This window comes from Quercus suber, unplaced genomic scaffold (genome assembly GCF_002906115.3).
Source record: "Quercus suber isolate HL8 unplaced genomic scaffold, Cork oak 2.0 scaffold_199, whole genome shotgun sequence".
NCBI lineage: Eukaryota > Viridiplantae > Streptophyta > Magnoliopsida > Fagales > Fagaceae > Quercus > Quercus suber.
The window spans coordinates 403,788-428,992 of NW_027069657.1; the positions used below are offsets into that span (position 1 = coordinate 403,788).

A 25,205-nucleotide genomic window follows, 5' to 3' on the forward strand; every position below is an offset into this window, starting at 1 on the left:
AAAACCTAGAGAGGATTTAACCCAACTACCATCAAGGTAAAACAGATCCACTATGAAAGATTTGAAGTTTATATAATAAGACTTAGACCACTAACATCATATTGTTACCTCGAATAGAAAATTTACTACCACAACCTCGTGACAGCTCCGAGTCCACAGACTACTTCTTTCTTTGATCCACAACAACCACAAGTTCTTCTACTTGTTACTTTGAGACTCTACTCAAAGGTTTCAGATCTTCTTTAAGTTCTTTATGCAACAACTAAAGCGATCACCAAATTCTTGACATGAATCTTGATCTTGATAATTTTAAGTGTGTATGAAGGTAAACACCTCTAGATCTCACAAGAAGTTCAACACATAGCACATCAAAAACTTCTAAAACATAGCTAGGGTTTTTCCTTTTATAGTTGGAGTAAAACATAAAACCCTACACGTCACATGGGCTTAGGCTGAGTTGGAAATTCTATAGAAAATTAATTCTACACGATTCTCGATCAATCAAATCTAATTTTTTATCGATCGAGCCTTACAGAATTTGTCCACTAATTTCTGCAATCACTCAATTCCAACTTTACAATTAAAACATACTTTAAGCAGCCTAAACCTAGAATAAATGTTTTGATTATGGTTTGTCAACATAATACAAATTAAAGTTCTAATACATTTAGTTCCTAAAGTCTCAGAACTTAACAAATTATCTTGTTTCATATGTAACATTACTATTAATTAACATAAGCCACGTGGAATTTTTTTTTTAAAGTTTATAAACACAAAAAAAATAAAAGTTTGCTAACTTAATTATTGTGAAAAATGTTGTGAATATTTTTGTGGATTGCTTTCTTTCTTTTCTTTTTTTCTTATAGAAGTGCTACATTCACAATATTTTTCATAACAAATCTTAGGTGTTAAGTTATTTCTTGTTATCTATTTAAACCTACCACTAAAATTATTTTTTTACTGTCAATAATAGCCCTTAACAATCTGCTATTTTAGATTTTTTTTGTAAAAATATTGTGAAAAATGTTATGGACATAGCATTTCTTTCTCTTTTTCATTTGTTATTTATTTGATAAGAAAATATTATTTTATTTATTTGTTAATATTTCAGCTTAATTAACACTATTGGTTAAAATTTAAGGGCCTTTTTTTTTACTTGGGGCCTTAGGCGGCCACATCAATGGCTTATACCATTGAGCCGGCACTAGGTCTAAACTGGCACTTTTAACATATACTACTTTAGGCTCCGTTTGAAAGTACATAATGGAATGGAATGGAATAATCATAAGGAAATAGAAAGGAATGAAATGTATTTAAGTAAGGGAAAGGAATGGGAAAGAATGGAATGGATTTAAGTAATCTTGATTGGATGTTTTAAAATAAATGAATGGAAAGGAATGAAAATAAATGAAATGTAAGTAATCTTATTTAGGAGCAACGTGGAGGGAATGGAGCGGAATCATTTTATGACAATATTACTATTAGACCCTTATTTTAAAATAAAGAGTTGAATATATAGGGATATTTTGAGAGTTTTAGTAAAAAAATCATTAAATTTAATTCCATTCCCTCCAATTCTTCCCAATTTCGGGGAAAATGAAAATTTGAGATTTTAAGGGAATAGAGAGGAATGAGTGTTCCCTCCTACCCATTCTATTTCCTCCCACTTAAACTCCCAAATAAGGGAATGAGCTTTCCATTCCCTCCATTAAAACTCTCAAACAAGGGAATAGAAGAATATTTTAAAATGATTCTTTTCATTTCTTTTCTTTCCATTCTATTCCCTCCTCTCAAATAAGACCTTAATATCGTAATGAATATCTTGTGGGTTTCTTTCACAAGAAAAGATAATTAACACAAGAAAACAGAGCACAAAAAATTAAGAACAAAATTAAGAGAAAATTAAGATTTATAAGGCCACTACAACGGCACAACCTCTGCAAGAAGATGGGAAAATTTTATTATATACATGCTATTACATATTTCATACATCTATGATCTCAATTAAAATTATAAAATCATATTTGTGTATACGGTGAGTATATAATAAAGAGTAAATGATAATGACCTTTCCAGGCAAAAAGCCAAAAACATTACTAGACTGGCCCACTTTCATAAGGACTTGACTAAAATATGCTTTAAAAATCTTCGACCACCTGAAAATTAAATCTTCTGAACTCCTTACAATCACACATTTAGCATCACCAACAATATGGATTGGTTCATTGGATATTTTTCTTGTTCTTACAACTTATGCTTTAAAAATCTTCAACCACCAGAAGAATCTTCTAGATGACTCGCCTAAAGCCTTATGAAATGCTATCAACCACGCATTTATAGACGCCATATCTCTAGAAAAGCGGAGTCACTTAGGGTTTGTTCAATTGGTGGAGTTTTAGAGAGGATGAAAAATAGGGGGTGGGGGGCTTGGAGGACAATGGTGAGAGATTGAGATTTTCATTTTTTTATTTTGTACAAATAAAAACAAAGAAGATGAAAAATGGGAATGGATGGTGATTTTCAATATAGGTTTAATCCCCAAAATTATTAAGGAGAAAGGAGGAAGGAAAATAAGGAGAAATCATAATTATAGTTTTGGCCTACAGGTAGTCATTTGATAGATGAGTTGAAGTGAAGTAGGAAAAAAAATACTATTTTTGATATTATTAAAAGGTTCAATAAACTATACATATTTTACAAAGAGTCTATAGTAAATTTAGACATTCTTTTTCAAATTCACTTACGGATGCAATTTATAATTGCATGACTTAAGTTAATGTAATAAACATTCAAACACGCCAAGATCTTGCAGCTCAATTGATTGGTAATAACTTTGATTTCGGTGTTTTCAACGAAAATATTTAAGGTTCAAATTCTCTATTCTTGATCATAATTATCGAATTATCTTTAAATAAAAATAAAAATAAATATTCATACACTTTAATGTTTCTTAGATACTTTTAACTCCACATTACTAATAATTAATAAAAATTTATTATATACATACTTCATTATTTATTCTCCCATCCAAGCAAAATAAAGTTATATACATTTACATCAAAAGTCTTGTAATTCATCAATAACATTATTTAATTATGTATTTTAATTAACTTAACTTGTAAATTTTTTTATTGTATAAAACTTATAGGGTTCAATCGATCCCGCATGGTAGCATTATTGATATTTGATGATACTCAATAAAGGCTCCACAATATTTTGTGGTCAATGAAGGCAAAACCTCCTTCATGGATGTTTCCTCATATTGAATTGTGGACAATAGCGGAGCCAGAATTTAAGTTTAGGAGGAGCAAAATTTATATGCAATGCATACGGACACAAACACAAAAAATAACACTAGCCATATTTGCTATATTGTATTTTTCTATTAGGGATTCATTTACACATGAATAATTTTTTAATTAAAAATTCCATTTACAATTCTCATAAAAGATTTTAGCAGTTAGAAAACTCAAGTACAACTCATATGAATATGATATTGTAATATTTTAAAAAGGAAATTGTGAACATACGTACACTTGAAAATTCAAAGTTTAACATGAAAACAATATTGAACTTTAGAATTTATTATATAATTATCTTTACATTTTATTGCTTACACAAATTTTATTAGCGAAGAATAAATTACTACATTAGAAATTTGTGATTCTTTTATCATTTTTATCAGGCAATAATAATATTATTTTCAAATCTTTTCAATTAAAACTTGTGTTTCTTAATAGTTCTTTTTTTTTTAATCTTTTTTATATATATATATATATATATTGAGCTTTAAAACACATTGATAAATTATTAATGATTTTTTTTCTTCCATATTTAATGAAGTTTCCATATAAAAAAAAAATATACATGTAAAGCAAATCCATATTTTATAAATAAAAAAGAGATATATAAAGCAAATCCATACATGAATCAGAACAAGAAAAATAAATGGATACAAAAATTAAGATAAGCCAACCATATGAAAAGGAGAGAACAAATTGATAAAATGACAAAAACCTTGAAACTCACGCAACAGTAATTACGCTTGAGCTCTATTTTCTCGTACTCTTGTTTTTTAGTGTAAGGTGTAGGCATATGACTGGAGGCAGCTAACTCATGATATACAAGTTCATCTCTTAAAAAATTTTGGGTGAGCCAGGGGGGCAGTTGCCTATTAGGCTCCGCCACTGACTGTGGACGAAGTTTGAGATAATATAATCCAAAAGATCACAGTTGGGTAGGGTCCACAATATTCTGTGGTGGACGGGTTACATATAGTATTTGATAATAGTATTTGATAATTTCCTCCCTTTTTTTTTTTTTTTGGTCAACAATAATTTCCTACCTTAACAAACATAAAACACATTTAATAATTTTTATTCAATTTCGACGTAGATGCAGGAGAGTCTTGAGGTTTTTATTTTATTTTATTTTAAAAAATATATAAATTGCACTGCTTTAAATCTACCCCACACCACGTGGGTTGGGCCAACTTAACCAATTCAAAATCCACACTTTCCATATGATTTGGGCTACTAAGCAGGGAAATACCATACCGGTATTAATCATACTGAAAAATATACTAAATTGGTCATTAAATTGGTATCGATACTTCTTTAAAATGTATTAAATAAAATACTGACCTATACTGGTTTGTACTGCACATGTTTCTGATGTTTCGGACGATATTAGTGTTTTAGCCGATACAGTAAAAAAAATAAAAAATGTGAAAAATTTGAATTATTTTATTTTATTTTAAAAAACATGTTATTTAAGTTAATATATTTGTTAATGTCCTTAGGCTAATATTTAGACTTATAAAATATGTGGATTTTATTGTTGATAAATATAAAAATTCATAATTCATACTTACATAAAGAAATACAAAGTACAAACATATATATATAGCAAATAAGTCCGAAACAGCACACCAATATAAACTAATATCAAAATATTTCTTTCTCCTAATCAAACCGAAATGGTTTCCTGTACAAAATTGACTCCCTTACCACCAGGCCTAACAAAAAACCAATATCCTTCCCTCCATGACGCGGGCCAGCAAACCCAATAAAGGCCCACCATCTTCATTACACGACATGGGTGACAAAACCCAACAAGTTTCATCACTAGGCCATCTCGAAAAAGAGCCTAAGTGTGCATTTGGAATTGCTTTAAAAAAAAAAATTACTATTCAACTTATTTTTGTTATTATTAATAAGTCTCGTTACACTTTTTGATACATTCATGAGCCGCACTATATTATTTTTGACACTTTTTAGTACTATTCACAAAACGTCATGGATTAGAAGCCTATAAAATTTCTTCACCAGACAGACCCAAATGTGCCCAAAAAGGGGCCTATACCTCACCAGCCAAAGAGAAGGTTGGTGGGCCAGTCTAGCTAGCCCAAATACAAGGGAAGAATATAACATTAAACCTAAAATGAATAAGAGTTGGATCGGTCATCTAGTTCAAATGAGAAGTTCTAGTTTTTACTGCAACTTTGTTACAACTATGATGTACCAGATTGTGAATGATAGAAAAAAAAAATGGACAAAGTTTAGCAATAAAATTGGTTGTAGTCTAAAGCTACAACTTAACTCAATAACTTTTTATTGAAGGCGAATTTTGTCAAATTTATCATTGGATTATATTTTTTTTCTTATATCCTTCATGTTTGCAAAATTTCTAGAAAATTAAAGATCAATAGCTATGTCATCATTAATAAACTGTTTAAATTGCAAGTTTTTATAGTTTAAAATTGTGTATAAAATATAAGCTTATAAATCATATAGTAAATAATTAATATTCGATTGGTACAAATTTTGATATATGTATTAAAAGCGTAAAGAACATGCAATCTAATAGTTAAATTTTCAAAATATGTAATAATGTTAATGATATTGAGTAATGTTGTAACCTTAAGCTACTACTAATTTTGTAACTAAACTTTGTCCCCAAAAAAATTATGAGTTTATGTGAAAGTAATAGACAACCATTCAAAATTTGCCACGTCAAAATATATATATATATATTTTTTTTTTTTTCTTTCCTTACAAAAATCATTAAAGTTTAAAATAGAAAAAATAAAAATAATAAACATGAAATGATGTGATTGGTAGATAGAAAGTAAAATAAAAAAAATGAGACAAAAGATTACTATTGGACAAAATATATTACGAAAGGAGCAAGTTTCGAAATTTTCTTTTTGTAGCATTCTGCCCGCTGACATGTGATGTATCCCTCTGAATTCCTTGGATTTTTTTCTTGTATCTGACGATATTTTGTGAATTCCTTATCAATCACAGATTTTTCTTGTTCTTACAGCTTATGCTTTAAAAATAAAAATCTTCGACTACCAGAAGAATCATCTAGATGGCCGGCCAGAAGCCGTACGAGATTCTATCAACCACACCTTTAGAATCACTGTCAATTATAGATTGATTGTATCCCTCTGAATTCCTTGGATATTTTTCTTGTATCTGACGATATTTTGTGAATTCCTTATCAATCACAGATTTTTCTTGTTCTTACAGCTTATGCTTTAAAAATTAAAATCTTCGACCACCAGAAAAATCTTCTAGATGGCTCGCCTGAAGCCTTATGAGATTCTATCAACCACACATTTAGAATCACCGTCAATTATGGATTGATTGTATCCCTCTGAATTCCTTGGATATTTTTCTTGTTCTTAAAGCAAACGTGATAACCTCCCAGGGAGGTATATAAAGGAGTATATCTGAAGTAAATGTTCCCAAGTAACCCATTAGTTCCACACAAAAACCATAGTAAGCAACTAAGCTTCACAATGGCTCTTAAACTACTTACCTCACTCCCTATGTACAATTTCAGTAGAGTACCTGTCTCATCTAAAGATCCCATCTTACTTGTAACATCCAGGACCAGAAATGGCTACCTTGCTCGTCCTGTCCAATGCATGGCCGCCAACAAAGTTTCAACTAGTCCCGATATTTTGCGGAGATCAGCAAATTACCAACCTTCCATTTGGAGCCATGATTACATTGAGTCCCTAAGGATTGAATATGTGGTGCGTACATTTTGTTATTGTTACTTTAGTCAGTGTTAACATTTATTGGCTTAGTTAAGTGACAAAGTTTTAGGTATTCCTTCTCTCATTTTAGTATGTTTTTTTGGGTCAAAATATATTTTAGTAGAAAGTACATGAGCTTAGTCAAACTTATGGTTTTTAGACCTGGACCATTCGAAGAATCAGTAAAGTGAGAGGTTTAAGGTTTTTAAAGTTGAACCAACTTAGGTCAAATCACGATGATGTCATAATTATTTTAATAATTAATTAAAATGTAAATTACAAAGTTAGTCTCTATCCTTTACACCAAATGTCAATTTGGTCCTTAAGTTTTCAATTATGTCAATTTGATCCCTAACATGTTTAGTATTGTTAATTTAATTCCTATCATTATCCCTTGAATGAAAAAAAGCTGATATGTCAAACAAAATAGTAAAAAACTATTTTCCATGCCAGGCCAACTACCAACTAACCCGACAAGTCAGATTATAAAAATAAAAATAAATGAAAAAAAGGCGAAACTACAATGTTAGTCCTTCAAGTTTACCCTACGTAAGCAATTAATCCCTCAAGTTTCAACTAAGCATAATTGGTCTGTCAAGTTTAAAAAATGTGTTGTATTAGTCATTTTACTAGCTGCCGTTAGTGGTGTTACTTAATTGGCTAACGGAACAATGACTTGGTATTTTTTTTAATGACATGGCATTTTTTAATTAAAAATTAAAATAACTAGTTTCCACCTAAGACATTGATGGCTTCAAATTGCAACCAGGTTAGAGCATCTCCAGCAAATTAGCCAAATTTTTGTACTGTTTGGCTAATGAACAGTGTCATTTAGCTTTTGCCTACTCACTTTTTCAAATACACTTCCAACAGATTCTCTATCTCATTCTCTATCTCATTTAAATATTATTTCTTTATTCATTCTTTATCATCATTTATTCTTCCTATATTTATTCTCAACAATTATATTTTTTAATAAAAAGTGTTATATTTATAACATTTTTTGCAATATTTTCGCAACAAAATTTATGTGGAAAGTTGTTACTAGTTCTAATTTGAACCTACCACTGAAATTATATTTTTACTCACCAATATTAACTAATAACAATATATTACTTAAAATTTATTGTAAAAATATTGTAATAGAATTTCTAAATGGTATTTTTTCTTTGTTTCTTTCAACCCGGCCATACATTTCCTTTTTTTTCTTTTTCTTTTTCTTTTCTCTTGATTTTTCTCCACCACACACGTATACCCTTATCTTCACCCTCTCCTTTATTTTCCCTACTTTCTAGGTTCCACTTCATTCCAGAACTCTCTCTTTCTTTCTCCAGCTCTCTTTCTCTATTTTTTCTTTTTCTTTTTCTACTTGATTCCAAAGCATTATCCAACTCTCTCTGTGATAAGAAAAGGAGAAAGAGGTAGAAAGAGAAAGATGGTTTCTACTTCATTCCAGAACGCCTTCACTCCGCTCTTTGTGCCGCCATGCCTTCCGCTTCGCCGCCGCCGCTCATCTTCCTCCCGACACAGCCCAGATGGTAGATAGCATGTGTCTTTTTTTTTTTTTTTAGCTTTTATTGTTATGGTTTGATTAATTTTAAGATTATGTTTTTGAGTTGTATTTTGATTATGCTTGAGTTTTAGAGATGTTTGAGAGAGAATTGTTATGAATTTTTTTTTTTTTTCATTTTTGCTTGTTCTGATTCAACTTTATTTTAAGAATTTGATTTTGTTTTGTGTTTGGATTATGTGAGAAACAGAGAGAATGAGAGAGAAAAAAAAAAAAAAAAAAAAAAAAAAAAAAAAAAAAAAAAAAAACGGAGGAGAGGGGAGGGAAAGAATTGATATGAGAAGTAGCTGGCTTAATTTTTTAATCTAAGAAATTCAATAGCTAATGAACAGTAGCCCATCAGACTTGAAGGGTTACTGTTCATGAGCCAAAAAAAAATTCAGGTTTGCCGAATCTGCTGGAGCATGAATAGTGCTCAAATTCTCCAAATTTTAGCTAATATTCCTGGATACCGAACCTGTTGGAGATGCTCTTAGTTTGCTAAAATCTTAGGTTGAAACTGGTTATTTTAATTTTTTTAATTAAAAAATGTCATGTCATAAAAAAAATGTCAAGTCATTGTTCCGTTAGTCACATAAGTAACACCATTAACAGTGGCTAGTAAAATGACTAATACAACTCATTTTTTAAACTTGACAGACCAATTATACTCAATTGAAACTTGATGGACCAACATTATAGTTTTGCCTTTTTTTTTTTAAAAAAAAAAAAAAACCCCAAATTAAAATCTACACACAGATCTGATTCTTCTCACTAAATAGTTCTAGAAACCAGCCCAAAAAATCTGAATTAGTCCACTAGGATCAAACTTGCACTACCTTGTGCCTCAGATCCCTTTGCAAACGAGTGATTTGCTACTACTCTTTTTTACTTTCCAGATATTATAGAATCATCACGTAGACCTGCCAACAGTAAAAATAATTTTTTACTATTTCATTTGATACATCAGCATTATTCAACCAAAGATAACGACATGAACTAAATTGACACGACATTGAAAAAGTTAGTGATTAAATTGACACAATTAAAAGGTTAGGGACTGAATTGACATTGGATGGAAATAATAGGGACTAACTTTATAATTTACCCTTAATTAAAACTCAAATACAGATATTAAATTTATAAAATTAGCAAAATTGACTAATTAATATATCTATATGTATGAGGGAAATTTAATAATTTTCAAGCATATTTTACAAATTAAATAAGAAAATTAATAAAATAAAATAATAAAACATGAAAACATTTAAAGTTATGATTAATTTTTGAAGTAAAGTAGAATATCTTTGAAGGATTTTAATTATAATTTTTTTTTATATGTTCTTTTTTAGAGATAGATAGTTTAATTCAGTAGAATAGAATTGTGTTAAGTAGTTTTCAAAAAAAAAAAAAAAAATGAATTGTGCTAAGTTTACTTCAAGTATTTTCTTTTTTATTGTCAAGCATCAACATGCAGTTGTAGCTTAGTGGTTAGACTTTAGCTCTAACTTTGACCGGTTGTGCTCAGGTTTGGTAGATAATAATGAGGGATGTCTAAGAACGATCAAGCAGTCGCAACTAGCAAGCAGATAGAATGTTCTGTTTTTTCTTGATATGCTTTTCTAATTTTTTCGTATAATCCAAAACTCATATCTTGTGCATGCTAGACTAGATAGAGAGTGTGATATGATTATATAGACGTTAAGATAGCACATTTCATCCCATGCAACAACGTAGAAAAAGAGATAGTCTTGGCCTAGAGCTAAATCTTCTATGAACCTCTCTTCTCCATTTCTTCCACCATTATTACATCATTGAGAGAATTTTGTAACCTTCCCCTCATTCACCAAATACAAACTGTTGTGAGGGGAAGGTTACAAATACAAATTTTAGCTCTAACTCTGACCGGCTGCGCCTAGGTTCTAAACCAAGAAAGCGCACTTTTATGAATTTTGGTAGATAGATTTTTGGTAGATAATAATGAGGGATGTCTGAGAACGATCAGGATGCAAATAGCATGCAGATAGAATGTTCTATTTTTTTTCTTGATATGTTTTTCTAGTTTTTTCATATAAGCCAAAACTTATATCTTGTACATGCTAGACTAGCTAGAGAGTGATATGATTATATAGATCTTAAGAGATCTCATTTCATGATATCCAACATTGTAGAAAAAGAGATAGCCTTAGCCTAGAGCTAAATCTTCTATGAACCTCTCTTCTCTATTTCTTTGACCATTATTCCATCAATGAGAGAAATTTTTAACCTTCCCTCATTCACCAAATACAAACTGTTTTGAGTTGTGTTGAAAGTTTGGAAATCTTTGGGGTCATTTCAAATTCAAATCTTTTGGTGGCTTTTTGTTGGCGGCCCAACAATGGTGTCTCTGGTCAACTAGATCAAAAAAGGGCTTTGTGAAGTCAGTTGCTAACTAGGACTTGAAGGGCACAATTTTATAAGGGGATATGAGCTTGGGGGTTCATAGTCTTTCATATATTGCAACTATTCATGCTAATGGAGATTTCCTGGTTGTGTTATGGGGGGGGGGGGGAGATTATAAGGGGATATGAGCTTGGGGGTTCATAGTCTTTCATATATTGCAACTATTCATGCTAATGGAGATTTCCTGGTTGTGTTATTGGGGGGGGGGGGAGATTTTTTCTGCCCGGGTGCATGGGTTTTCGTCTTCCTAAACACTTCTTCGTGTTTAGCATGGTTTGGTTTATTTTTCTGCATTTTCATATTGTTTTCTTTATATGGTTTAGTTCATGTATGGTTATGTTTGCAATATGAAATTTGGTTAATCACATACATTAATTAAACTAATTGGTAGTTTAGGATTAAAAGTGATTAAGCCATAAAATTTGATTATGGGGTTTCTAAATATATGCTAGGGTGTTAGTAGCATTTCTTTGTAAGTTTTTTAATAGTACTAGTAGTAGCTATTACTGGAACTGAATAGACTTTGTTGATGAAAAATTGTGATGTAGGGGGAAACGTGCACTAGACAAATTAATGTGTTGAAGGAACAAGTGAGGATGATGCTTCACAAAGTGGTGAACCCTCTCGAGCAACTTGAGTTGATAGAAATCTTGCAAAGACTAGGAATATCTTATCACTTTGAAGAAGAAATTAAAAGAATATTAGATGGTGTGTACAATAATGATCATGGTGGTGATACGTGGAAGGCGGAGAATTTGTATGCCACAGCTCTTAAATTTAGACTCCTAAGACAGCATGGATATAGTGTCTCTCAAGGTATTTGAGGATCTAACAAAAAAAAAAATCACAGGTGGATATTGAAAGTTGGATTCAGTTCTTTAGGCACTACAACTTAAGTTCTTCATTAAATTTAACCATGTGATTGCATTAACTAATAAATCATGTGGTTGAATTTAACTCTACTTGAAAAATATAATACTAGTTGCGTTGAATTGGTCAATGCAACTTATTGAATTTAATTGGAAACCTAATGTATAGACTTAATTTTTTACCCTTATGCCTAACCTGTCATTTATGTTAACACTCTGGTGTTGCTCATTGCAGAAGTTTTCAATAGTTTCAAGGATGAGAGAGGGAGTTTCAAGGCATGCCTTTGTGAGGATACCAAGGGCATGCTATCCTTATATGAAGCCTCATTCTTTTTGATAGAAGGTGAAAATATCTTGGAAGAAGCAAGAGATTTCTCAACCAAACATCTAGAAGAATACGTTAAGCAGAATAAAGAAAAAAATCTTGCTGCTATAGTAAACCATTCCTTGGAGCTCCCACTGCATTGGAGGATGCTTAGGTTGGAAGCAAGATGGTTCATTGACATATATAGACATAATCAAGACGTGAACCCTATCTTGCTTGAGTTTGCAGAATTGGATTTCAACATTGTACAAGCAGCCCACCAAGCAGATCTAAAACAAGCGTCAACGTAACATTCTATCTCATGGCATCAGGAGAAATAAATATCAAATAATTTATAGCCTAAAATTTTATGCTATTGTTTGCTTTACCTAATTGAAATGTGCCAAAGTGCATTAATTACTATAATTCTAACGCTCAATTGTTCTTTTTCGATTCATACAAAGGTGGTGGAAGAGCACGGGCCTTGCAGAAAATTTGAGTTTTGCGAGGGATAGAGTGGTGGAGAATTTCTTTTGGACAGTGGGATTAATATTTCAGCCTCAATTTGGATATTGTAGGAGAATGTTTACCAAGGTCTTTGCACTGATAACAACAATTGATGATGTTTATGATGTATATGGAACTTTGGATGAACTTGAGCTCTTCACAGATGTTGTTGAAAGGTTTGTATTAATGGAGAAGGCATCTCATGCATCTAACATATATATCACTGCTCTCATAATACGTGGGTCTCACAATTATGAGGTTCACATGCTATAATAGGAATGGTGCATATGCCAAATACGTAAAATAATTATTAGTTTTATGACACTATGCCTCATTTGCTTGAACACTATCTTAACATATAGATCACTTGTGGCTACATTGTATGATACCAGATGGGATATCAATGCAATGGATCAACTCCCAGATTATATGAAGATATGTTTCCTTACTCTACATAATTCAGTTAATGAAATGGCTTTGGATACTATGAAGGAACAAAGATTCCACATCATTGAATACCTCAGAAAAGCGGTATGGAATTGACTTCTAAATTCATCAATATTTATTCTCAACATTTTTTTTTCTTGAATACCTTGTGTTATACTACCCCTAATTCATCTTTCCACAATAAATTTGCAGTGGATAGATTTATGTAGATCTTATTTGGTGGAGGCAAAGTGGTACTACAACAAATATAGACCGAGTCTACAAGAATACATTGAGAATGCATGGATTTCAATATCAGCACCAACTATACTAGTGCATGCTTATTTTTTAGTCACAAATCCAATTACAAAGGAAGCCTTGGATTGCCTAGAAGAGTACCCCAACATAATCCGTTGGTCATCAACAATTTTACGACTTGCAGATGATCTTGGAACATCTACGGTATGTTAACTTTCAAAAAATTTGTTGAAAGAAAAGTAATTGATAGTCAATAAATCAAGCATTACTGTATAACAACAATTGGTGCTAAACAAAGGAAGGGACTGCCACCATCCACACATATAAGCAATGTCATTTAAATTTGAAATTACAGGGTAGTATAGAAACAAGCAAATGCTTCCTCCCTCCTATCTTGTTAGTCCTCTTTAGACAATCTAACATTTTAAAAGAACATCATTTAATGTACTAACTTCTAATTAAAAATATACACGTTTTCAAAACTACTCTTATTAAATTTTTTTTAGAAACATACACACACACACAAAGGAAAGAAAATGAAGTTTAAACGGAGTATATGGGGTGCCTTTATGTTAGAATTACCTTTACTAATTTAAACTTTAGAGAAAGAATGATTTGTTTTTTTTTTTTTTTAAACAATGGATTATCCATTAATTTCACAAGGTTCCTTATTCCCAAACTACACAATCTTAAGAGTTTCATCATGAATCCTTTAATACTTTGCACTAACATAGGCTAACATCCATTTATATATATATGTAAAAACTCAGGATGAGTTAAAAAGAGGTGATGTCCCAAAAGCAATCCAGTGTTACATGAATGAAACCGGTGCAAGTGAAGAAGATGCCCGTGAGTATATAAAGAATTTGATTAGTGCAACATGGAAGAAAATGAATGAAGACCGAGTTGCGAGTTCTCCCTTCTCTCATATATTTATTGAAATTGCATTGAACCTTGCAAGGATGGCCCAGTGCATGTACCAGCACGGAGATGGACATGGTCATGGGAACCGTGAAACTAAGGACCGAATATTGTCATTACTTATTCAGCCCATTCCCCTAAACAAAGATTGACATTATATTAATTATTTATATGTAAGAATGCATATATGAAAATTTTAACTTAACAATTTTACTATCCAAAATTGTAGCCAAAATTTTTTTTTCCCATTCCTTTTACTTTGGACGATATATTTCTTTAATAACGTTTTTTTTTCTCCTTTGATGAGTGGGTTTAATGGCTGTTAAGTTAATTACGTCTGCAATACTGTTTGGCCTGACTTAATAAAAAAATAAATAAAAATAAATAAAAACAAAAATAAAAACAAAACAAAACAAAAAAATAAAACAAAAACAAAAACAAAAAAAATAAAACAAAACAAAACAAAAAAACAAAAAAAAAAAACAAAACAAAAACAAAAACCGAACACATATATCGCATGTTTCTCATAAATGTGTTCCTAGCAAATCCATAATCTTGCTCACAGTCACAAGTCAACCTGCCACCTACCATAGAGAGTGTACATTTTTAGACCCCTTAACACAAGTTGATTAACCTAGTTATTTAGCAAAGTTATTATTTAGATAAATTATGCAGATCTAGGTTAACACAATAATATCATATCATGTAAATAATGCGAAAAAATAAAGAACNTTTTTTTTTTTTTTTAAACAATGGATTATCCATTAATTTCACAAGGTTCCTTATTCACAAACTACAGAATCTTAAGAGTTTCATCATGAATCCTTTAATACTTTGCACTAACATAGGCTAACATCCATTTATATATATGTGTAAAAACTCAGGATGAGTTAAAAAGAGGTGATGTCCCAAAAGCAATCCAGTGTTACATGAATGAAACCGGTGCAAGTGAAGAAGATGCCCGTGAGTATATAAAGAATTTGATTAGTGCAACATGGAAGAAAATGAATGAAGACCGAGTTGCGAGTTCTCCCTTCTCTCATATATTTATTGAAATTGCATTGAACCTTGCAAGGATGGCCCAGTGCATGTACCAGCACGGAGATGGACATGGTCATGGGAACCGTGAAACTAAGGACCGAATATTGTCATTACTTATTCAGCCCATTCCCCTAAACAAAGATTGACATTATATTAATTATTTATATGTAAGAATGCATATATGAAAATTTTAACTTAACAATTTTACTATCCAAAATTGTAGCCAAAATTTTTTTTCCCATTCCTTTTACTTTGGACGATATATTTCTTTAATAACGTTTTTTTTTCTCCTTTGATGAGTGGGTTTAATGGCTGTTAAGTTAATTACGTCTGCAATACTGTTTGGCCTGACTTAATAAAAAAATAAATAAAAATAAATAAAAACAAAAATAAAAACAAAACAAAACAAAAAATAAAACAAAAACAAAAACAAAAAAAATAAAACAAAACAAAACAAAAAACAAAAAAAAAAAACAAAACAAAAACAAAAACCGAACACATATATCGCATGTTTCTCATAAATGTGTTCCTAGCAAATCCATAATCTTGCTCACAGTCACAAGTCAACCTGCCACCTACCATAGAGAGTGTACATTTTTAGACCCCTTAACACAAGTTGATTAACCTAGTTATTTAGCAAAGTTATTATTTAGATAAATTATGCAGATCTAGGTTAACACAATAATATCATATCATGTAAATAATGCGAAAAAATAAAGAACACCACGATATGATGACCCAGAAAAACCTAACAAGTAAAACCTGAGAATGATTTAACCTAGTTATCCTCGAGGTAAAAACAGATCCACTATGAAAGAATTGAAATTTGAACAATAAGACATAGACCACTAACATCCCATTGCCACCTTGTGTAGAAAACTTACTACCACGTGACAACTTTGAGTCTACGGACTACATATTTCTTTGATCTACAGCAACCACAAGTTCACCTACTTGTGACTTTGAGACTCCACTCAAAAGTTTAAGATCTTCTTTAAAGTTCTTTATGCAGCAATTGAAGCAACCATCAAGTTCTTGATGTGAATCTTGATCTCAATAGTTCAAAGTGTGTGTATGAAGGTAAACACCTCTAGACCTCACAAAAGATTCAATACACAACTCATCAAAGACTTCTAAAATGTAGTTAGGGTTTTTGCTTTTATACATGAAGTAAAACACTTAACCCTACATGTCATATGGGCTTAGGCTGAATTGGAATTTCTGCAGAAAATTAAACCTGCACGAGTTCTGATCGATCAAGTCTAATTTTCGATCGATCGAGCCTTGTAGATTTTGACCAATAAATCCTGCAATCACTCGATTCCAATTTTACATAAAACCACACTTAAGCAAACTTAAATCTAGACTCTATGTTTTGATCATGGTTTGCCAACATAATACATATTGAAGTTTTAATATATTAGTTCCTAAAGTCTTAGAACCTAACAATCTCCTCCTTTGGCAATCCGTGACAAAACACATTACACGGAATAAAATGCTCAAGGTAAAAATAGCTCAATTACAAATTGAAGCCCTAATTACAATTCAACCTAACCACTATCTATCAGTTTCAAAAGTATGTAGCTTAGATGAGCATCTCAATGCACAACTAAGCAAGTGAGCTTTGTGGCTCGTATTTGTAATGAGTAAGATTAAGTTATCTCTTGTACTTAATACTCTATCACTCTTTTTGACGAAAAGGACTAGAAAATCTTAAGAGGAAAGCATAAATAACCATCTCACAACTGCTGCCCGCCAATCATAAAATGACATCCATATGCTTCAACATAGCAAAAGTGCAATGTCAATGACATTTGTATGCTTCGGCATAGCAAAATTGGAATGTCAAATACTTAACATCATTGGGTATTTCTTTTCTCTCTCTTATATACCCATGCATGATTTGCTCAAAAAGAAAAATATGCAAAGAAAATAAAAAGCAAAAAGAATGAAAATGCTTTATATATGATTGCAAGCGTGTCTTTTAGGAGATGTGGGAGTTATAAGATGTACCTCGAAGGTGATAGTCCCATCAAACAGTTATGATTGTGTGTGAGTTAAAGTAATTTTCTCATATCTCAAATCGTCGTAACGTATAGACACTTATGCAATCTTGCAATGTTTTTCACACACAACACGCAATATTATTTGCTACTCTTGATACATGTGCAGGTATAATGTGATTTGGCCATCACAAGGTTTACATGTGTTCATGTATGCTCACTAAATTGTCTTGACTTATTTTGAAATATAAAATTGGTTAGACTTGTTTAGTGTGTGTGTGTGTGTGTGTGTGTGTGTGTGTGTGTGTGTGTATTTGTTTTGGGATCAAAATGCTTAACTTTTTATTGTTGAGAGATGTTTTTGAGAGTTCAAAATGCTGTTTGGATCCTTGGTTGAGTTGCATGTTTGATTGCATTCATATCAGTGTTTTTCTCTTCTTGAAAAACTGTTTTAAAGCAATCTCGATAGATCCTCAATACCTCTCAACACCTGGCTTTTCTATCGAGCTCTTCAGTTGCTTTCAATCGCAATCTCGATACCTCTCGACAGCTGGGTTGATCAATCGAGAAACTTCCTAACCTCTCAATAGCTCTTCGATAGCAACCTCGATCCATCGAGCATATTTTGTCTCAGACACATGCTCGATAGATGTTTCTATCGAACCCTTTAAATCTCGACAGATCCTCGACACCTCTTGATCTGTCGAGAATTACTAAAGGGCTATATAAGGGGTGCTCACAAATCTGAACTCATTTCTCTCGATCTTTCTCAATCTATCTAGCCTCTTCACCTCCCAAAACTTCTCTCTCTCACCTTAATCCTCTTCCTCAAGGTTTCTTTGAGCTTAATCAAGTTTTTCCTTACTTGGTAAGTCTCTAATCCCTCTTTTTCATGCATTTCATGCTTTTTAACCTAAGTTTTTGGTTTTTCGAAAATTTTGGGGATTTTCAAAATCAAAGAGGTTTTTGTAAAATTTTTGGATATGTTTTGAAGATTTAATCTTAAAAACTTCATACATTGCATCTCATGAGCATTATAATAATATTGTCATGCATTTAGATGTGTGCAACTGATTGTGTGCTGGTAGATTTGGAATGGGCTGAGCCCATGATGCAATTTCTTTTGCATGTCACATTTTCATGCATTCTCATGCATACGTACTCTCCTTTCAATATATTTTGATATATTTGAACTGCTTGGGACTTTTCTGATTGTCTTCTCTCTCTCTCTCTCTCCCTCTCTCCGTTTATGTTAGTCTGCTTCTATGGCACCCAATCGTAAATCTGCTTCTATGGCACCTAAACGTAAATTTGCTCCATCCCAAAACCCTTTTCATTCCAGGGCATCCTCTTCTGCTGACACTACTCCTTTCTCTGTTCAGTTTCGTGATGAGAAGGCCAGATCGAACTTCTTTGAGAACTTTTCCCGACAAGGCATTCATTCGGAACGCCACGTCATCTTGTCAGACTTTTCCGACACTAACCTTCCAACTGTCATCTATAGTAGGGGATGGGAATCACTGTGTGATATCCCGATCACGTATAAATCCATGCTGATCCAGGAGTTTTACTCCAACATGCATGAATTCAATTATTCAATACCTCATTTCATTACTCACATTCAGGGTACACGCATTGTTGTCACACCGAAGATTGTCTCCGATATGCTCCGTGTCCTGAGGATAAAGCATCCTGACTGCCCTGGTTGTGATCGTCTTAGGACAGTGTCTAAAGACGAGCTCATTTCTGCTTTTTGTGAGCGTCCATCCGATTAGGACGAGCACCAATTCACTTACTATTAGGGCTTTGCGAAAGGCCCTCAGTTTTTGAACATGGTTATGACCTTCATTCTTCATCCTCTATCTCACTATAACTCTATCACAAAGTCTTGTGCTCAATTTTTGTTTTCCCTTATTGAGGGTCTTACCATAGATTTTTCTTCTCACTTCATTCTTTCTATCATAAATGTCTATAGGGATTCGGCGACCCGAGATAAGCTCATCTTCCCTTCAGTTATCACGAGGCTTTTATGCCATTTTGTTGTTCCTTTTCCCTCTTCAGATCCCTTTCCTATCATGGGTGCTATAAATGTTGGTACCGTTAAACACAGTGAGGCGCAACTATGTTCGAGACGGTCTGGATCGACAGCTACTCTGACTCCTTCAGCTCCATCCACCTCTGTTTCCTCTTCCTCAGTGGGTGGTGTGACTCTAGATGCAATCATGGCACAACTTTAGTGCATGGATGCTCACCTTGACACTCTCACTAATGAGTTATGTCAGGTGAACACCCATGTCGGTCGTATTGCTAGATGGCAAGCTCGCCTTGATGGCTTTGTGGAGTCTCTCTCTCCTCCTCCCGAGGCATCTGAGACATACGAGGACGATGACGACTCCAACAATGATGATAATAAAGATGGAGATGCTAGCTCTTCCGGCACTGACAAGGTGTCTACTTGACATTCTTACCCTTTGTTACTCATGACAAAAAGGCGGAGTAGTTTTGGTTATGAGAGTAGTCATAGTTAGGGGGAGGGCTAGCATAGGTGATATAGGAGATTTTTGACAAGGGGAGTGTTCTTACTAAGGGATGTAGTGAGGATTATTTGTATTTTTTTTTCTACATTTTAGATACATTTATATCTTGTACATGGGTCTTGTGACCATTATTGACATACATTATACTTATATTCTTTATATATTGATGTATGTTGTTTTTCACCTATCCTTACATGTGTTATTTCTTTTCTCTCTTTATGCACATGCTTCTTATATCTTGTATGCAATCTATTATTTTTGTTTCACACAAAGATGCCTTGATGAGTTTTGTTTAAAGTGTTTCAAAAATACAGGTTGTTAAAGTCTTTCTTGCCATAGACTCTCTTCTTGCTAAGTTTTTCAAGAGTTTGTGTTAGGATAGATTTTATTGTATTCAACAAATGAGTATGAGTTGAGTGATTTATGACTTTTTTCATATGTTCATTTGTTTGTTATGGTTTTGTTACGAATTGTCAAAGTGGAAGATTGTTAGGACATATGTGATTCACTTGTTAGGACATATGTGATTCACTTATTAGGAACATATGTCACTATTTTATATAATTGGCCAATTTTTTGACAAAACGCAATTTACTTGTATTTGGGTAGATCTAGGATATGTTTAATACTTCAAGAAACCTTGTTTCAAATTCAAGTGTTGAAGCCATGCAAGTCTGTCTAAGATTCAAGTGTAAAAAGTGTTGTTCATTAAAGCTCGACAGTTAAGATCTATCAAGACCTATAGAGCTGTTCCAGCCCGTGGCTTAACAGATAGGTATTTGTCGAGGTTTATGAAAAACAGAGTTTTAGTATTCTTTTGACTCCAATCCGTGATTATGTGTTTGGAATTTCTTTTCTCACAACCCTAAACATATAAAATGATTATTTTAAGAGCCATCAAGGGTGACACAAGTTGCACAAGTATTGAGCAAAGTTTTATTCAAGCAAATTGTGACCGAAGATAGAATTTGCCCAAGTTCATCTTTCTTGTGAAGAAACTGCTGTGTTTGTGCATCGAAGGATTTTGTAATCAAGGAGCTTCTCGACCTTCATCATGTGATGCATTGAAAAACTTTGCAGCCAACAACCTTCTCTAGTTGGTGATTGAAGTCGCGTACTGGGATCCGTGCAAGTGATTAGTCACGTACTGGGAGTCGTGCATTACAAGGAGAGATTGTCACTACAGAACAAATCCAATTGGGTATTGGGGTAAGGGTTCAACTGTAGGTTGGTATAAGGTACTGGAATTCTTTTAATTGTAACCACTTGTTGTGATAATAATGGATTCTCAAGAGTGGTGACCTTAAAATCACTCGGTGGGGTTTATGCCATATAAGTTTTCCCCATTCGTAAATAAATCACCATGTCAATTTATTTTCCACTGCATACTTAGTTTAATTGGTGATTTGTTTGTGCTACCATGCGTTTGCATGTCAATTTGATTTATTAATAAACTTGGCTAATTAATCAATTAATTCATCATAAGGGGTCAATTAATTTTTGGCCTATCATTAAGTATTTCAAAATAATATTTTAAATAATATTTACTATCTTTGAAATGATGAATTCCATGTCATAAGAAATGTATATGGTTCCTGATAATCATGTCATAATTTAATGGTGAGCTCGTAGGACGAATAATTATCATAGAATTATGAATAATGACCATAGAATAATCATAATTTCCCATGAATTTGGAAACATGTGAGCATTCAAACTTTTTACAAACAATTGTAGTTATGGGTATAGGTAATTCAATTATATGGTATTTCCCAAGTATTAAAAATATTAGGTTTTTCACTAAATAGTATTAATATGAGTTAAGTTTTTTTATATTGTCAGTGAGAACTTGGCTTTTAATGTTGTCAATGAAAATTAGGCTTTTTGACGTTATCAGTGGGAACTGGGCTTTTTGATATTGCCAGTGAGAACTGAGCTTTTCAATATTGCCAGTGAGAACTGCGTTTTTTGATGTTGCCAGTGAGAACTAGGCTTTTTGATGTTGCCAAGGAGAATTGGGTTTTTTGATATTGCAAATGAAAACTAAGTTTTTTGATATTGCTAATGAGAATTGAGTTTTTTTATGTTGCTAGTGGGAACTGGGCTTTTTGATATCGCCAATGAGAATTGGCCTTTTTAGTAAATAATTTGCCGTGAGATTGAATCATGGATTTGATTATGAATTTTAATTCCATTGATAAAATTGTTTTGCCATAGATTTGAATTATGGGTTTTGATTATAGATTTGAATTCCACTGATAAAATTATTTTGTCATGGATTTAAACCGTGAGTTTTTTAAATATTGCTAAGCAAAAGTATTATTGGGCTTTAAAAAGAAAGAGATTTTAACTTGCTCGATAAAATAAATAATTTGGGTATGAGTCTAAATTATAGGTTTTATAAAAATACTGAGTCTTATAATATTTTATATTTGTAGCCCAATTTTATAGTGGAAGGAAGAATAGTTGTGGGCTAGCATGATAATAGGCAAAAATATTTAGAGAAGCCCAATAACTTGTTGGTGATGTTTGAAAATAAATAGACGGTATTTAAACAAAAATAGGTATAAAAAAAATGTACCCTAATAGTGAGAAGAAGAATTTCTTTTTTGTCAAACTATTATATTTTGGTGGATTCCAATAAATAGCAAGTTTCTTGCTATGAGATCTCATTAGTGGAGTCCTTTGGATGACAACCTTTTCCTACTAATTGTGAGTGTGCACTTCTGTTCTTTCTTTACTCATAAAAAGAAATGGTATGATTAAAAGAGGTATTTATAGTTCAATCAAAATTCCTAACATTAATTTTCGTTTTAAAATTTTAATATTATAACATACTCTTCATTATCCAATCCAATTCATCGTCTCCATTTATAGACCCCATATCTCTAGAAAAGTGATAGTCCACAATATTTTGTGGCGGACAAGGTTACGTAGTTGTCTTTATTTGACATCATTTGACAGTAATAAACCTAGAGGACCATAGTATGGCAGGTTCGACGGTATTTTGTGGTTGATAATACTGTAGGAATAGAGCCTCAAGATATTTTGAGCAATTTTTTCAGAGACACTCACTTTATCACACCTTATCACAACTTACAAATATTATGTCAACTAGCTTTTATACCCGTGCAAATGCACGGAAATTACATAAGTACATGTATTTTCGAATTTTCGAAGAAAAAAAAACTATACATCTATTTTTAACAAAGTAAAAAATAAAAAATAAAAATTTGTAAGAGTCCACAAATAAATTTTTGTATATAAAAATAATTAGAATCCAAGAAAGCAAATATATTCAAATAATTTTAGGTAAATATTTGTAGAAAACATTTTGTTTCAAAATTTTTACTAAAATAAATTTAATTAAATAAGTATGTAGTGAATGCAATTGAATTTATAAATTTTGAAAAATAATACTTGGTATGAATTTCAAATTTAAAATGTATATAACACTCCGTATGCTATCCATAAAAATATGTGTTGTCTTACAAATAGATTCTCTTTTAAGCTTATTCTAAACAACTAAAATTGTAACATCCACTATGATGGAGGAAAAAATATTTTTAGCAATTGGAAAAAATAAAAAAAAGAATCCAGCTAAAGAGAATAGTGTGATCGTCCTTCCTTGGAAGCAAATTGGTGGGGAAGCAGGATTGTTGTTCGTTTCACATTCTTCATCTTAATACTTCTTCAGCTAAAGAAATTGAACCCATGAACCTAAGTTTAAATAATAATAAAAAATAATTTTAAAAAAAAAAATCAAAGCTATTTAGACATCAAATTTGGCATTAAATTTGATAAGACAATTTTAATTATAAAAATACAAACCAACCTCAAGAATATCTCATCATCTCCCAATCTAAATAAAACTTGCTTAATTTAATGTGCATGATAGTGGATGACAAAATCTTTGGTTTATGACTAATGGTTACATACTAACATAAGACTCGATATGTCATATTAAACTTTACCTTGAAACTGCCCAACTACTCATCTAAGCCCATTTTTTCACTAACAAAATAAACATTTCCAAGATGCATGATACTAAGAAAAAGTATGTAGTCCTTTCGTTACCTTGCATAGACAATAGAAATACCTTTAAAATTTCAAATGTAAATATAATGTAAAGTAAAAAGTTCATCCTAGTGAAGTAAATAAATTTAAATGTAAATATAAAAATTATGCTTGAACTATGTGTTGGGTAAGTACACTTTGGGGTGTGGAGTTATGCGGTTTTGGCCTAATTATCCACCGTTTACTGATCTCTCTAATAATCTGCAAAAGTAAATATATCTAAAGCATTTACTAATTTGCTCAAAGTAAGAACCTACAAAAATAAGGAGATTCACATAAACAAACTAACCTAAGTAAATAATTTAACACTACATATAAACTTGAAACGCACCAAATCTGAAACCTACCAATTTTGGCCTGCGGTAATGTAATCAAGATTTCATCTCTTAAATTCTTTTTTTTTTTCCCTATAAAATCTATAAGTTGACAATTTGGAACACCAATCTACCATTCCTAGGAACCACAACGAATTAAACCATGAGACTATAGAACATTTGACAACAAAAAAGTTTAAAACCAAAAAATGGTTACAAATTTATGAAACAAAAAGTCAGGGGAAAGTATTAATTTGAGGTATCATAATTCGTGCGAGGATATGAAGGAACATATTCAAAGTTGAAATCAAAGAGATCTTTCTTAATGTTTGTGATTAAGCCCAAGTTATTACCCCTTAAAGAATTAAAAAAGACGAGAACAAACTAACCTAAGTAAAAAATAAAAAAATAAAAACCACATATAAGCTTGAAACACACCAATCTAAATCTTACATGACAATTTCAAATACCAAATCTGCTATTCTTAAGAACCACAATTGCATTTTTCTTTTTCTTTTTTTTCTTTTTTTCTTTTTTTTTTTTTTCCTTTTTGCTATCATATTTGATAATCTTCAAAACTATCTTGGTTCTATTTTTTTTAAACTACTCAACCCAAAGGCTGAAATCTCTGTGCTAACACTATCAACAAAAATTTAGAAGGGAAAAAAATTTATATTGATTGTCTAACTATATATTAAATTACCGTGCTCACCGTAGTGGTTGATTGTGAAGCTAAAATTTCAAGCACAATGTGTAATGCTGTTTGAACGATTTTTTAAGCGAAGATTGCTTAATTACTGAGCCTAAAGCTAAAGTTTCAAAAAACAGTCTTCCAACACATTGGTCAAACTGGTTGCATGTCCACCACATCCCTTACTATATACTGTAAACTGGTAACTTTGATAA

The 25,205-nt window shown here is 31.9% G+C and overlaps 1 protein-coding gene and 1 long non-coding RNA gene across 2 annotated transcripts; one reads left to right on the plus strand and one right to left on the minus strand.

Annotated features, from left to right (window-relative positions):
- The first annotated feature begins 6,808 nt into the window (after positions 1-6,808).
- LOC111992114 (myrcene synthase, chloroplastic) lies at positions 6,809-14,479 on the plus strand. The gene is made up of 7 exons (XM_024023924.2): positions 6,809-7,048; positions 11,591-11,858; positions 12,147-12,522; positions 12,680-12,898; positions 13,115-13,253; positions 13,362-13,610; positions 14,177-14,479. Exons 1-7 carry the CDS (start codon positions 6,809-6,811, stop codon positions 14,477-14,479), a joined length of 1,794 nt encoding a protein of 597 aa, XP_023879692.2.
- Positions 14,480-23,312: 8,833 nt separating this feature from the next.
- LOC136069949 (uncharacterized) lies at positions 23,313-25,199 on the minus strand. Its single transcript, XR_010631150.1, has 2 exons — positions 23,883-25,199; positions 23,313-23,628 (listed from the first exon to the last, which is right to left on the minus strand). It is a non-coding gene; the product is annotated as an uncharacterized LOC136069949 (long non-coding RNA).
- Between the last annotated feature and the right edge of the window lie 6 nt (positions 25,200-25,205).

What these genes read in the sequence shown, in the direction of transcription:
- LOC111992114 (XM_024023924.2), top strand. Translation starts at nt 6,809, where the DNA reads ATGGCTCTTAAACTACTTACCTCACTCCCTATGTACAATTTCAGTAGA. An exon ending in TGGATATAGTGTCTCTCAAG is followed by an intron (nt 11,859 to 12,146) that starts GTATTTGAGGAT and finishes TGCTCATTGCAG; the next exon opens with AAGTTTTCAATAGTTTCAAG. An exon ending in ATGATCTTGGAACATCTACG is followed by an intron (nt 13,611 to 14,176) that starts GTATGTTAACTT and finishes GTAAAAACTCAG; the next exon opens with GATGAGTTAAAAAGAGGTGA.